The sequence below is a fragment of the Dryobates pubescens genome, chromosome 25 (assembly GCF_014839835.1).
Source record: "Dryobates pubescens isolate bDryPub1 chromosome 25, bDryPub1.pri, whole genome shotgun sequence".
NCBI classification, from domain to species: Eukaryota; Metazoa; Chordata; class Aves; order Piciformes; family Picidae; genus Dryobates; species Dryobates pubescens.
Window position 1 is genome coordinate 1,640,308 of NC_071636.1, and position 14,605 is coordinate 1,654,912.

The 14,605-nt window shown below is 56.2% G+C and overlaps 1 protein-coding gene across 1 annotated transcript in view; it reads left to right on the forward strand.

The window, feature by feature from the left end:
* The window catches only part of KSR2 (kinase suppressor of ras 2), an 88,476-nt gene that overhangs the window by 18,189 nt on the left and 55,682 nt on the right, over positions 1-14,605 (forward strand). Inside the window, exon 5 of the mRNA XM_054173076.1 lies at positions 12,587-12,768. Coding sequence (XP_054029051.1) covers positions 12,587-12,768 — 182 coding nt within the window. The remainder of the gene's footprint in view (positions 1-12,586; positions 12,769-14,605) is intronic.

Below are 14,605 nucleotides of genomic sequence, written 5' to 3' on the forward strand. Positions count from 1 at the left end.
TTTACACTGGGCATCAGGAAACACTTTCTCCCAGCAGGAGTGGTCAGGGGTTGGAATGTGCTGCCCAGGGAGGTGGTGGAGTCACCAACCCTGGGTGTGTTTAAAGGTTGTTTGGATGTGGTGCCTGGGGCTATGGTTTAGGGGTAACCCTTGTAGAGCAGGGTTCTGGGCTGGTCTTGGTGATCCTGAGGGTCTTTTCCAACCTGAATGTTTCTGTGACTCTCTGAAACTCATCCCAGTTCCTTTGGAAGAGGGTTTTGGTCTCTCAGTGCTGGGGTGTGGTGTATGCTCTTTGAGCTCTGATGTGGAAAAGCCCTTTGCATCTCTAGCAGGCAGTGGGGATGGTGCTGGGACCTTGTCTTGAGTATTGGGGCACACCTTGAGTATTTAGGTCAGTTTTGGGTTCCTCACTCCAAGAAGGACATTGAGGGGGTGGAGCAGGGCCAGAGAAGAGCTATGAAGCTGGGGAAGGGTCTGGAGAATAGGGCTGGTGAGGAGCAGCTGAGGGAACTGGGGTTGTTCAGCCTAGAGAAAAGGAGGCTGAGGGGAGACCACCTGGCTGCCTACCACTCCCTGAATGGAGGTTGGAGCCAAGTGGGTTTCTTTTCCCAAGGAACAAGTGACAGGACAAGAGGAAGTGGCCTGAAATAGCACCAGGGAAGGTTTAGCTTGGACATGATAAGAAACTTCTTCCCTGAGAGTGTTCTCAAGGCCTGGCACAGGCTGCCCTGGGAGGTGGTTGAATGCCCATCCCTGGAGGTGTTTAAAAGAGGCAGAGATGTGGTGCTGAGGGACATGGCTTAGCACCAGCCTGGGTAGAGTTAAGGAATGGTTGGAATCCTGGATCTCAAAGGGCTTTGCCAACCGAGATGGCTCTGTGATTTTAGTTTGCCCTCCTGGGACCACATTTTGGGAGCGTGGGGGTGGATGGGGGGCACCAATGTGCCAGGTGGCTGGCAGAGGCCCTGTGTGCTGGAGCATGGCACGGGTGGGGTGGGTGGTGGGATTTTGCAGTGCAGCGTGGGGATGCACAACCCAGCCATAAGAGCTGCGTGGGAGTGGGAGTGGGCTGGGGATATGACACTTCAGAGACCTTCTGCTATCTTTCCTGTCGCTGACGGTGCTGGCAGGTGGCCGCTTAGGCTCTGGCCATGCCGTGCTCCTTCCTGCTGCTCTGCAGCTCCCATGCCGGCAGAGGCTGCTGCTGCGCAGGGAATGGGCTCCCAGCACCACCACACTCCCTCTGTATCTGCTTCAGGCTCCGTTGTTGGCAGTGCTCAGCAAGCCCTGCTGCTGCCTCGGTGTAGGGTGGCAGAGGAGACCTCCTTGGTTCAGAGAATGGTTTGGGTCAGAAGGGACCTTCAAGATCATCCAGCTCCAACCTCCCTGCCATGGGCAGGGACATCTTCCTCTAGCCCAGGTTGCTCAAGGCCTTATCCAACCTGGCCTTGAACAGCTCCAGGGAGGAGGCAGCCACAGCCTCCCCTGGGCAACCTGTGCCAGTGTCTGCCCAGCCTCACTGCAAAGAATTTCTTCCTCATCTCCAGTCTCAATCTGCCCTCCTCAAGCTTCAATCCATTGTTCCTCATTCTGTCACTCCCAGCCCTTGTCAAAAGTCCTTCCCCAGCTCTCCTGTAGCCCCCTTCAGGTACTGGAAGGCTGCTCTAAGCTCTCCCCAGAGCCTTCTCTTCTCCAGGCTGAGCAACCCCAACTCTCTCAGCCTGTCCCCATAGGGGAGGTTCTGCAGCCCTCTGATCATCTTTGTGGCCTCCTCTGGACCCTCTCCAGCAGTTCCATGACCTCCTTGTGCTGGGAGCACCAGAGCTGGAGGCAGTGCTGCAGGTGGGGTCTGAGCAGAGCAGAGGGGCAGAATCCCCTCCCTGTGCTGCTGCTCTCCCTGCTCTGGCTGCAGCTCAGCACACAGCTGCCTGCTGGGCTGCCAGCGACCACTGCTGCCTCATGCTGAGTTTTCCATCAACTGTCAGCCCCTTTTCCTTCAGTCCCTGTCTGACTGTGCCCAGTTTGCCCAGCATCCTTCCTGGTGGTGCTAGGCAAACTCCAGTGCTGGTTAGTGAATCAACAGAGGAGGAAGGCAAGGTTGCTGGGGCTCACTGCCTTGGTATCCTACTGGGGTTCATCCTGTGGCTGCGGAAGGATCCAGGATCCAAAAGCTGCTGCAAGAACAGGGGAGGTTAATTTTCTCTAATGGCACTTAATGGTTTTTCAGGAGGCAACCACTAAATCCTGCCTGCTAATCCCATTAGTGTTTGGGGATAGTAATTAGTGTGTTTAAAGAGGCAGCTGCTGCTGCTTCCCCCTTTCTCTAGCGGAGGCACTCTGAAGTTCGAGCTCTGCATTCACCTGGAGATGGTGGCTACTGCTTGGCCTGGCACAGTGAAAAAGGACCTTTGCAGGGCTGTGATGAGCTGGTGTGGAGGAGTGGCTGATGCCCCATCAGGCAGTGCTGCCATTCAGTGAGACCTGGCCAGGCTGCAGAGTTGGGTGGAGAGGAAGCTCCTGAGGTTCAACAAGGGCAAGCCTAGGGTCCTGCACCTGGGGAGGGACAACCCCCTGTACCAGTACAGGTGAGGGGGCACCTGCTGGGAAGCAGCTCCTCAGGGAAGGACCTGGGAGTGATGGGGGATAAAAAGGCCAATGGTCTCCTGGGGCACACTAAGAAGAGTGACCAGCAGGTTGAGAGAGGTTCTCCTGCCCCTCTACTCTGCTCTAATGGGGCCACATCTGGAGCCCTTGGTCCAGTTCTGGGCTTCCCAGTTCAAGAGGGACAGGGAACTACTGGAGAGAGTCCAGTGGAGGCTGTGAAGGTGCTGAGGGGTCTGGAGCATCTCTGTGAGGAGGAAAGGCTGAGAGACCTGGTGCCTGGAGAAGAGCAGCCTGAGAGGGGATCTGATCAATGCTCAGCAAGATATAAAGGGTGGGGGGCAAGAGGCTGGGGTTGGGCTCTTCAGTGATGCCCAGGGACAGGACAAGGGGCAGCAGGCACAAGCAGGAACCCAGGAGGTTCCATCTGAACAGGAGGAGAAACTTTGTTGTGAGGGTGCTGGAGGCTTGGAGCAAGCAGCTCAGAGAGGCTGTGGAGTCTCCTTCTCTGGAGAGCTTCCAAACCCCTCTGGCCATTGTGATGCTGCTGTGGGTGCCCCTTTAGCAGGGTGGTTGGACTGGATGACCTCCAGAGGTCACCTGAAGCTTGAGGAGGGCAGATTTAGACTGGAGATGAGGAAGAAATCCTTTGCAGTGAGGGTGGTGAGACACTGGCACAGGTTGCCCAGGGAGGTTGTGGCTCCATCCTCCCTGCAGGTGTTCAAGGCTAGGTTGGATGAGGCCTTGAGCTAGTGGGAGGTGTCCCTGCCCATGGCAGGGAGGCTGGAGCTGGATGATCTTGAAGGTCCCTTCCAAGCCAAACCATTCTCTGAGGCTGAAGCAGAGGTTAAGTTTCTTTGGAGCTCAGAGCCTCAGCTTTTCCTGCACACAACCTCCAGCTGCTGGCCCTAACTCTGGGGTACAGAACATTACTCCTAAAAAGATTCCCCTGGCTTCTGTGAATCTGCAGTCCATAAACATCTCATGAGTGGTCTTGAGGTGGAAAGAAAACATTTTGAGTGCTTGATAATATAATGCTCATTTCCTACCTCCTGAATTCCATGGGCCATTGAAATCCTTCATGGATAGTTAATGATTATTCATCAGCAAGGAGTCAGAGAGGGAAAGGAACAACAACAAAAAAGCCCAGCCAAGGCTCTGCCTGGAAGAGCTTAAAAACACATTAATTGGGGAAGAAAAGTCAGACTCAGCTGAGAGCAAGTTCAAGAGCTCTCATTAACCCTTAGCAGGCTGCCTGTCAAATAGTCCCCTGGAGCAAGATCAGCCCTGTGGGGTCCTGCCCCAAACTGGAGGTTGGGTGGTCAGCCTTCATCCTTACACCCCTGAGAAGAGGAGCTGAGCCCAAAACCTCATCTGCTTCCCAGGGTTCTTTTTGCCATGCTGGTGCCTGGCCCAATTCATGACCTCCTGGAACAGCCACCAGTGAGCAGCTGGGGAGGGAGGATCCCAGAGTGTGGATGGTGAACCAAAGCTGTGTGACCTCCTCTGGGCCTCAGCTCTTGCAGGTGTCAGCTCTCCCCAGGACTGATGTGGAGCAGCTGCTGGAGAGGATGTGCAGCTTCATGGTGTACCTAGGTCAGGTTTGGGCTGGGAAGAGGCTTCTCCAGCTCAAGGCAGCTTCATTTTGGATACACTTTCAGAGAATCAATAAGGTTGGAAAAGACCTCAGAGATCATCAAGTCCAACCTATTACCTAACACCTCCTGACAACTAAACCATGGCTCCAAGTGCCACATCCAAGCCTTTCTTGATCACCTCCAGGGATGGGGACTCCACCACCTCCCTGGGCAGCACCTCCCAAGGGCCAATCTCTCTTTCTGTGAGCGAAGAACTTTCTCCTCCCCTCCAGCCTAAGCTTGTGGAAGCCTGAAGTCTTCTCCACCATCCCCACCACACCAAGCAGCCTGTTGTTGACTTGTCCTTCAGAGTTAATCATCTGCACTGGGCTTTAACTGCTGCTGAGTGCCAGGTCATTTGTTCTGCTGCTCCGCAAGCCTCCGAGTGACGCCCTGCTCTCTTCTATCAATTCCCTTCCACACTGCTGCCTGCCAGATCAATTGTTTGATATTCTGTGTGGGCTGGGCTCGATGGAGCAGCCTTGAGATGGCTCCTGTGCCTCTCTGACCTTTCCCAGGCATGGCAAGGCAGGTGGGCTCTTGGCATTGGGGACGAGCAAGAGATGGATGTTTGCAGAGCAGGTGGACTCAGCAGGATGCTTCCAATGTGTGCAAACAACTCCATGTGCGGCACAGAATCATCAACCAGGTTGGAAAAGACCTCAGAGATCATCAAGTCCAACCTATTACCTAATCCCCAGCACCCCCTGACAACTAAACCATGGCTCCAAGTGAGCCTCTCCTCACAGGGCATTTTGCAGTGTGAGTGCATAGAGGTCTACCTGGACCTGGAAGGGCAACAAAGCTGGGGAGGGGTCTGGAGCACAGCCCTGGGAGGAGAGGCTGAGGGAGCTGGGGTTGCTTAGCCTGGAGAAGAGGAGGCCCAGGGGAGACCTTCTTGCTGTCTACAACTTCCTGAAAGGAGGTTGTAGCCAGGTGGGGGTTGGTCTCTTCTCCCAGGCAAGCAGCACCAGAACAAGAGGACACAGTCTCAAGCTGTGCCAGGGGGAAGTTTAGGCTGGAGGTGAGGAGAAAGTTCTTCATAGCAAGAGAGATTAGAATGTGCTGCCCAGGGAGGTGGTGGACTCAACACTTGCTCCCTGTGATAGGACAAGGAGCAATGGATGGAAACTGCAGCACAGGAGGTTCCACCTCAGCACAAGGGGAAACTACTGTGAGGGTCACAGAGCCCTGGAGCAGGCTGCCCAGGGAGGTTGTGGAGTCTCCTTCTCTGGAGGCTTTCAAGGCCTGCCTGGATGTGTTTCTCTGTGACCTGAGCTGGATTCTGTGGTCCTGCTCTGGCAGGGGGCTTGGACTCGATGAGCTCTTTGTGTCCCTTCCAACCCCTGACATCCTGTGAGCCTGTGAACATCCCTGGAGGTGTGTAAGAAAAGCCTGGATGAGGCACTTGGTGCCATGGTCTGGTTGATTAGCTAGGGCTGAGTGATCAGCTGGATTGATGATCTTGGAGGTCTCTCCCAGCCTGGCTGATTCTGTGGCTCTTCTGCAAGGGGGAGAGGGTTGAAGGCAGGGAATTTGGAGGGCAAAGTGGGCAGCATCTCCCTGTGTGTTTCCAGAGAATCCTTCAGCTTAATCTCAGTGCCTTTGGTGGTGGGGAGGGAGGGAGGGCTGGCTGGAGAGTTTTGCACAGGTCCTGGGCTGTCTCCAGCTCGCTCAATGTATGGTCTGCACTCCATGAGCTGACAGTGATGGGTTGCCTCCATAACAGGCTGGCTCTCTGCTGCAATTATCCCACTGCTCCGGGCTGCAGCTCTCCTTAGGTATGTCATTAATGTTAATTACTGCTGTGGTGTTCCATCAAGAGGAGCAGGAGCTTTCACATGCTTGGAGGAGAAACTTTTCACCGTGTCCTCTGATGGGAAGCTGAGCCTCCTTTCACCACTTGGAAAGTGGGAGAGTGTGATTGGGAACTGAGATAAGGATTAACACCTCAGGGGGGGGGAGAGGTGGCAGAGCTCTCCTGCTGCTGGCACTGTCACCTGATGTGCTGCCTCCAGGCTGTGGGAGAGGAGGGCTGTGCTGTGGGCAGTGTCCTAGGGTGGTGAACAGGAGCTTGGTGGATTGGAGAATCATGGCATAGTTGGGGTTGGAAGAGAGCTTTAAGGCTCATCCAGTCCAACCCCCTGCAGCCAGCAGGGACAGCTGCAACCAGAGCAGGTTGCTCAGAGCCCCAACACCTCACCTAGAATGCTTCCAGGGCAGCCCCCACCTCTCTGGGCAACCTGGGCCAGGCTCTCCCCACCCTCAGTGTCAAACATTTCTCTCTTTTCTCCACTCTCAGTCTCCATCTTTTAGTTCCAAACCATCACCTCTTGTCCTGGCACAACAGGCCCTGCTCAGAACTCTGTCCCCAGCTTTCTGAGCAGCCTCTTTCAGTGCTGCAAGGCCACCAGAAGGTGTCCCTGGAGCCTTCTCTTCTCCAGGCTGAACAAGCCCAGCTCTCAGCCTGGCCTCCCAGCAGGGGAACGAGGGCTGAAGACATGGCAGGGGGGTTGGAGCTAGGTGAGCCTTGAGGACCCTTCCAACCCTAACAATTCTGTGATTCTAAGCCCACAGAGCTGTCCCACCTGGCTGAGGTGGTGGTGTTCAGGGATGCAGAAAGCCACTTTTCTGGCTGCAAAGGAGGGGCACCCCGGGACAAAAGGACACTCGACCTCACCATCGTTGGTTGGACACAGCTGGTGGTGCTCCTCCACCACCACCTTTGTGCCGTCCCTCAAAGACACCTCAGGGTAGAAACACAGCAAACAAAAGAGACTTAATGAGCCCCAGGACCTGCTTAAGGAGCCTGGCTATTAGCTCCTCCAGCTCCTTGCAGGCAGCAACCTGCTTCTGCTCCCAGCCCCTTTCCTGCTGCCCTGCTGCAGCACCACCTCGTTGGCACAAGAGTCCCAGGAGTTTAGGAGGATGAAAAGGGGGTGGGGGGGGGGGAAGGGGGAAAGTCCTCTTTGGCTCAAGCTCCCTTCAAAGAATTTCCCAGCTTGATAATTTGCAGCTGTAATAAAAAGTTAGGCTTTGTGCTAGGAAAAGGGAATAATTGATCAGTGAGACCTGAACCTTGAAATTCAGCCGTCCTGGGAAGCAGGGATGGGCACTTGGATGAATATTTCATTGTGGAGGCTTTGATATGAAGAACCTGCTCCTGCTCTGGCTGGAGGAGGGGGAGGAGGAGGAAGAGGAGGGGGTTTGTTGGCTCTTAAACTAACGAGGAGGAGAGCTGGAAGCTCTGGGGGGTAGTCTCTATTTATCTTTTTAATATCAAGCTGGTATTGCACAGAGCTCCTTCAGATCTGGCTGGGTAATGAAGAAACTTCTGCTGCTCAGGCAGGTTCAAATGCTCCACCTTGAACCTGGTTGCCTTGAAACCCTGCAAAATGCTCAGGCAGCTGCTGCCAGCTGTGCTGCATGGGGAGAGATGCTTGGTGGCACCAGGCATGGATGCTCTGCCTTGAGTCTCACACAGCAGCGTGCCCAGGTGGCCAAGGAGGTCAACGGCATCCTGGCTGGGATCAGCAACAGTGTGGGCAGCAGGAGTAGGGCAGGGATTGTGCCCTGGGCACTGCTGAGGCTGCACCTGGAGTGTTTAGTTCAGTTTTGGGTCCCACACTCCAAGAAGGACATCGAGGGGCTGGAGCCTGTCCAGAGAAGGGCAACAAACCTGCTGAAGGGTCTGGAGAAAAGGGCAGCTGAGGGAAATGGGCTTGGTCATCCTGGAGAAAAGGAAGCTGAAGAGAGACCTTCTGGCTCTCTGCAACTCCCTGGAAGGAGCCTGGAGCCAGGTGGGGATTGCTCTTTTCTCACAAGGAACAAGTGACAGGACAAGAGGAAATGGCCTCAAGTTGCCCCAGGGAGGTTTAGGTTGGAAATGAGGAACAATTTCTTCCCTGAAAGAGTTGTCAAGTCCTGGCCCAGGCTGCCCAGGGCGGTGCTGGACTCCCCATGCCTGGAGGGGGTGTCAGAGCCGTGCAGATGTGGTGCTGAGGGCCATGGTTTAGTGGTGCCCTGGCAGTGCTGGGCTAACGCTTGGACTTGATGATCTTCAAGGTCTCTTCCAACCAAAACCATTCTGTGGCTCTGTTCAGACCCCCTCATGCCCATTCTTAGACTCCAATGTCTGCTGGTGAGCACCCCCCTGCTCCCCCAGCCCCCCCTGCTCCCCCAGCTGAGCCCCCCAGGGGTGCCCCAGCTCAGGGACAGCAAAGCTCCCCACATCCTCCCCGGGAACCCTTCTATCAGGGACCCCACAGCACCCAGAGCACCCCAACCCCCACCACAGCCCCTGTCAGTGCCTGCTTTGCCTCCTGGATCTGTGCAGAGCCTGGGCTGGGGCTGAGAGGAGTGACAGGCCCTTTGTCCTGGGTGTCTCCTCGTGTTTTGCAGCACCTGGTGAAACCTGGCTGTTTTTCTGCAGCTGCTGATAAGCATTTGACTGATTGCACAGAGCAGGCAGGACCAAGCCATTCAGCCTGGATTGACACCCAAAGAGATTTGCATGAAGCACTATCAACTAGCTGGGCTTGGGGTTGGGCTCTGTTCTTTCCCTCCTCCTCCCCCACTTTATTTGAAAGCCATCACCAGGGATTTAGCAAATTCTGCCACGAAATGATGGCCCTGAGAGGTGGCATTTGCTGATCTCTGGCTCCTGGGCAGCAGCCCCAGCTTTCCTGAGCAGCCAGGGCAGAAATCAGCCTTTGATGCTCCTATGAGGTTGGTCCAGGCTTGGTGTCCCCACCAAGAGAGGCACAGGGAAAATGAGGATGGGATTGGTTGAGGTTTTGGGGGCTGTGCAGAGGGTTAGGGGCCAGGGAGAGGTGGCAGAAGAGGCTGAAGGACATGGACCTGATGGAGCAGGGCCAGAAGGCAAATCACATACTGGGGTGCATCAAAAGTGGTGTTGCTGCCAGATCCAGAGGTGAGACCTCACCTGGAGTACTGTGTGCAGGTCTGGAGCCCTCAATACAGCCCTGTGATGGAGAGGGTCCAGAGGAGGGCCATGGAAATGCTCAGGGGGTTGGAGCAGCTCTGCTACAAGGCCAGGCTGAGGTAGCTGGGGGTGTTCAGCCTGGAGAAGAGGAGGCTCTGGGCAGACCTAAGAGCAGCCTGGCAGTACCTGAGGGGGGCTACAGGAAGGCTGGAGAGAGACTGTTCCCAAAGACCTGCAGGGACAGGACCAGGGGCAAGGGATCCAGACTAGAGCAGGGCAGACTGAGATTGGGTATCAGGAAGAAGTTCTTCCCTGTGAGGGTGGTGGAACACTGCAGCAGGCTGCCCAGGGAGGAGCACCAAGAGCTTGTGCACACCCAGGGAAATGAAGGTGCAGGTTTGCTCTCAGTCCCCAGACCAGTCCCCCAGCACCCAAGGGACGCCTTGGGGGTCTCTAGCAGCTGGGGGCACCACTGTTGGGCTGCTTGCCCATGGGTAAGGATGCTTCAGCTGCAGCATCCCATTCCTCTCTAGGCTCAGGTCCCTGCTCCCCCTCCTTGGGGGCAGGGAAAAGGGGTCAGGGCTATGGTGGGGCCAACCCTTGGTGGTCACCCAGTTAGATCATGGGGTTTGTGTGGATTTAGTACTTCACCTTTATTCTTTTCTCTTTTTTTTTTTGAGGAACAAACAGGGAGAGAGAAACATCTCTCTCTGTCCAAAATCACTCATCTTTCCTCATAATGAGAGCTGTCACCAGCCCTGCTTGGTGAGGAAATGATGCTCCTGGTAAATATTTGGTCTGGAACTGATTTATGGGCAGGAGGAGGGAAAAAAAAGAGATCAGTGGTTAATCACCACACTGCAGGAAGTGCTTTGGGCTGAGTGCTGAGGCCAAGCATGGGGAGCTGAGACCATGCCCATGGGGAGCTGGGGCTGTGCCCCTGGGGAGCCAAGGACCTGCCTGCACCAGGAGCTTTGGTGGAGACCTTGTGGTGGAGTTGAGCTTAAGAGGCAACAACAGAGGATCACAGACTCACAGGATGCTAAGGGTTGGAAGGGACCTCAGGAGATCATTTGAGTCCAAGCCCCCTGCCAGAGCAGGAGCAGAGACTCCAGCACAGGTCTCACAGAACACATCCAGATGGGGCTGGAGAGGCTCCAGAGCAGGAGACTCCACAACCTCTCTGGGCAGCCTGCTCCAGGCCTCTGGGAGCCTCCCAGGGCAGAAGTTCCTCCTCCTGCTGAGCTGCAACCTCCTGGGCTGCAGTTTCCATCCCTTGCCCCTTGGCCTATGCCAGGCTGCAGCTGAGCAGAGCCTGTGCCCTGCCTCCTGCCCCCCAGCCCTCAGAGATTTAGAAGCATTCCTTAGATCCCCTCTCAGGCTTCTCCTCTGCAGCCTCAGCAGCCCCAGGTCTCTCAGCCTCTCCTCACAGGGCAGTGCTGCAGTCCCTCAGCCATCCTGGTAGCCCTCCATGGGGGTTGGACCAGCTCTGGGGGCCACCAGGCTTTGCCTCACCTTAGTGCTTTGCAGAGATGCTTTAAGGACTGCAGGTTTAGGGGCAGCTCAGATCTCCTGGCAGGGCACAGCCTGGCAAGCATCAGCCGTGGTGGTGATGGTGCTTCAGACCTTGACCTCCTCAGGAGGGTTGTGCTGGTGGACCTGGTTGGAAGAAACCATCAGCTCCATCCTTGAGCCCAGCATACCCAAAGAAGCCATTAGAGCCACCCTGAAGGCAGCAGCTTTTCCTGTGTGAGGAAACAATTAGCTAATTAGAAGGGGGGGGGGGGGGGGGGGGGGGGAGGGTGTGTGTTTAATTTTCTTCTGCTGAAGCAGGCTGCTGAGCCCAGTGCTGTCATTTCCTCCTGACTGGCATGGCCAGATGCCACTGGGCATTGCTGGGACCTGGGCAGTGGGATTTGCATGGCCCCAGGGAGGAAGGTTCACTCCTGGTCAGGGGTGGGTGGTGGAGCTTAGGTTCATCTCTGGTGGATGGCACTGGACTGACGGCAGCAGAGCAGGACCCAGTGCCTGGAAACAGCACTTAGGTGTCTGCAGGAAAGAGCTGTTGGAGATGGTGTCCCTCAGGGGTCTGTACTGGGACCACCACTGCTCATTATTTTCATCAGACACATGCAGAGGAGGAACCAGGGCACTCTCAGTGCACTTGGAGATGACACTGAGCTGAGTGGTGAGGCTGATGTGCCCGAGGGACAGGATGCAATCCCAGGCACTGCCACAGGCTGGGCAGGGACTGGCTGGAGAGCAGCCCTGGAGAAGAGGACCTGGGGGTGCTGGGGGAGGGGAAGCTCAGCAGGAGCCAGCAGTGAGCACTGGCAGCCCAGAGAGCCAAGCAGAGCCTGGGCTGCAGCAAGAGAAGTGTGGCCAGCAGGGCCAGGGAGGGGATTCTGCCCCTCTGCACCACTCTGCTGAGACCACAGCTGGAGCTCTGGGGCCAGCTCTGGAGCCTCTGTGCCAGGAAGGATCTGGAGGGGCTGGAAGGTGTCCAGAGAAGGGCCAGGAGGAGGAGCAGAGGGCTGGAGCTGCTCTGCTGTGAGGACAGACTGAGGGAGTTGGGGTTGTGCAGGCTGGAGAGGAGAAGGCTCCAAGGAGACCTCATTGTGGCCTTCCAGGATCTGAAGGGGGCTACAGGAAAGCTGGGGAGGGACTTCTGAGGGTGTCAGGGAGGGATAGGACTGGGGGGGATGGAGCAAAACTAGAAATGGGGAGATTGAGATTGGCTGTGAGGAAGAAGTTGTTCCCCAGGAGGGTGGTGAGAGCCTGGCACAGGCTGCCCAGGGAGGTGGTGGCAGCCTCCTGCCTGGAGGTGTTTGCAGCCAGGCTGGAGGTGGCTGTGAGCAGCCTGCTGTGGTGTGAGAGGTCCCTGCCCAGGGCAGGGGGTTGGAACTGACTGATCCTTCCAGCCCTAACAATTCCATGGTTCTGTGTAATCCAGGGGGATGTGGGCAAGCTGGAGAAGTGAGGCTGTGTGAGCACTGTGAGGTTCAACAAGGTGAACTGCAGGGTCCTGCACCTGGGTCAGGGCAGCTCCCAGTATCAGCAGAGGCTGGGGGATGAAGGGCTGCTGGTGGGAGAGAAGCTGGGCACGAGCTGGCACCTTGTGCTCACCCTTTTCAGCCAGGTTTTGCAGGGGAAATCACTGTGTTCCATAAGGAAAAGTCACCTTTTCTTTTTGGATGAGGAGGGAGGATTGAAGGTTCTTGGAGGCAGGTGGGTCTGATTCTCACCTACGCTCAGGGGTAATGGGAGCCTCTCCCCACCTGAGCAGCACCACTCCCTCCCTGCCTCGCTTCCTCCTCCCCACCTGCGAGCAAACCCCCTCCTGCCCTTCCTTCAGCCCTTCACTTCTGTCTCCTCTTGTTTTCCCCTTCTTTTCCCCTCCCAGAGTCAAGAAGAAGAACAAGCCCTTGAACCTCAAGATCCACAACAGCGTGGGCAGCTGCGAGAACATCCCGGCGCAGCGCTCGCCGCTCCTCTCCGAGCGCTCCCTGCGCTCCTTCTTCGTGGGGTATCCACCCTTCCTCCCCTCCACCCCTCCTGTCCACACTGAAGCCACCTTCTCAGCAAGTAAGTCCCAGTGCCACCCACCCCCTGCTCTAGGTTCCTTTTGCCATGGGATGGTTGCTGCCAAGCAGAGAACGTGGCTGTGGTAGCCTCGGGCTGTCTGCCTGCACGGGGTGGGTTGGGGATGTTGGCTGAGCGTTGCTGAGCGAGCACAGCCCTCGTGTGCAGAGGTACCTGGGGGGGTTCTGGGCAGAAAAGGACCTTTGGGTGGGGGGTTGGTTGGCAGCTGTCTGAAGATGAGCCAGCAGCATGTGTTTGGGTAGCTATCAGCATCCAGGCTTGGATCAGTAAGAGTGTGGCCAGCAGGAGGAGGGAAGTGGTCACCCCCTGTGCTTGGCACTGGTGAGGCCATGCCTCAAACCCTGGGTTCAGGTTTGGGCCACTCACTCCAAGAAGGACATTGAGGGGCTGGAGGGTGATCAGAGAAGGGGAAGGGTCTGGAGAACAGGGCTGGTGAGGAGAGGCTGAGGGAACTGGGGTTGTTCTGCTTAGAGAGGAGGAGGCTGAGGGGAGACCTCATTGCTCTCTACAGCTCCCTGAAAGGAGGCTGGAGCGAGGCTGGGGTTGGACTCTTCTCCCAAGGATCAAGTGACAGGACAAGAGGAAGCAGCCTCAAATTGCACCAGGGGAGGTTTAGGTTGGATATGAGGAATGATTTCTTTCCCCACCTCAAGCATCATTTTTCTCCTGTTTCCCTGGCTTTGGGGTCAGGGGGACCTGGCAGGAGCTCTGCAGGCAGGAGATGTTATTTCTGGAGCTGTGTGGCCAGCAGAGCCAGCAGCTGTGCCTGGAGCAAAGGGTATTTTTACATCACTCTTCCCCCTGTGGCATCAGCTGAGCTCAACTTGCAGACCAGGCTGCTGAGCACTTGCAGACCAAGGGAGCAAGGCACAAAGAGAAGGCTCTGAGGAGACCTAATTGTGGCCTTCCAGTAGCTGAAGGGGGCCACAAGAAAGCTGGGGAGGACTTTCCTGTGCCCTGCATTGCCGTTAGGAGACCTGGGTGGCTTCCTCCAGCTTGGGCACATGGAACTTTGTGAGTCCTCAGGTCTCCTGCTCTCATTTTGCTGCTCTTCCTGCTGGTCCACAAAGCCAGGGCTTGTAGGTGCTGTGAGCAGCACTGCTCATGGTTTGGGGGTGACACCTCACCCCATCTCTGCTCCACAGGGCTTGTAGGTGCTGTGAGCAGCACTGCTCGTGGTTTGGGGGTGACACCTCACCCCATCTCTGCTCCACAGGGCTTGTAGGTGCTGTGAGCAGCGCTGCTCATGGTTTGGGGGTGACACCTCACCCCATCTCTGCTCCACAGGGCTTGTAGGTGCTGTGAGCAGCACTGCTCATGGTTTGGGGGTGACACCTCACCCCATCTCTGCTCCACAGGGCTTGTAGGTGCTGTGAGCAGCACTGCTCATGGTTTGGGGGTGACACCTCACCCCATCTCTGCTCCACAGTAGCATCACAAAGTCTCCTGGCTGTTCCTTGGCTTCGTGGTGATTCCTGGGATGCTTTCCAAGCTCCTTTCCATCGATTTTATCCATCCCATTCATAATGTGAGCACTGCCTGACTCTGTTTGCTGTAGTAGGAGGAGGAGGGTTTGTTTATCGAGCTGTCACCGTGATGGATCACACATTCACACCAACTCCCTGGGCACCCAGAAAGGTGCCAGGAGAAGGGGGCACATTGTGCCAAAGCAGAACCACAGAATCATGGAACTGTTTGAGTTGGAAAACACCTTTAAGATCATTGAGGCCAACCATTGACTCAACCCCACCGTGGCCATTAAACCACGTCCCCAAGTGCCATGGCCACGCATTTCTTGAACAGCTCCAGGGGTGGTGGC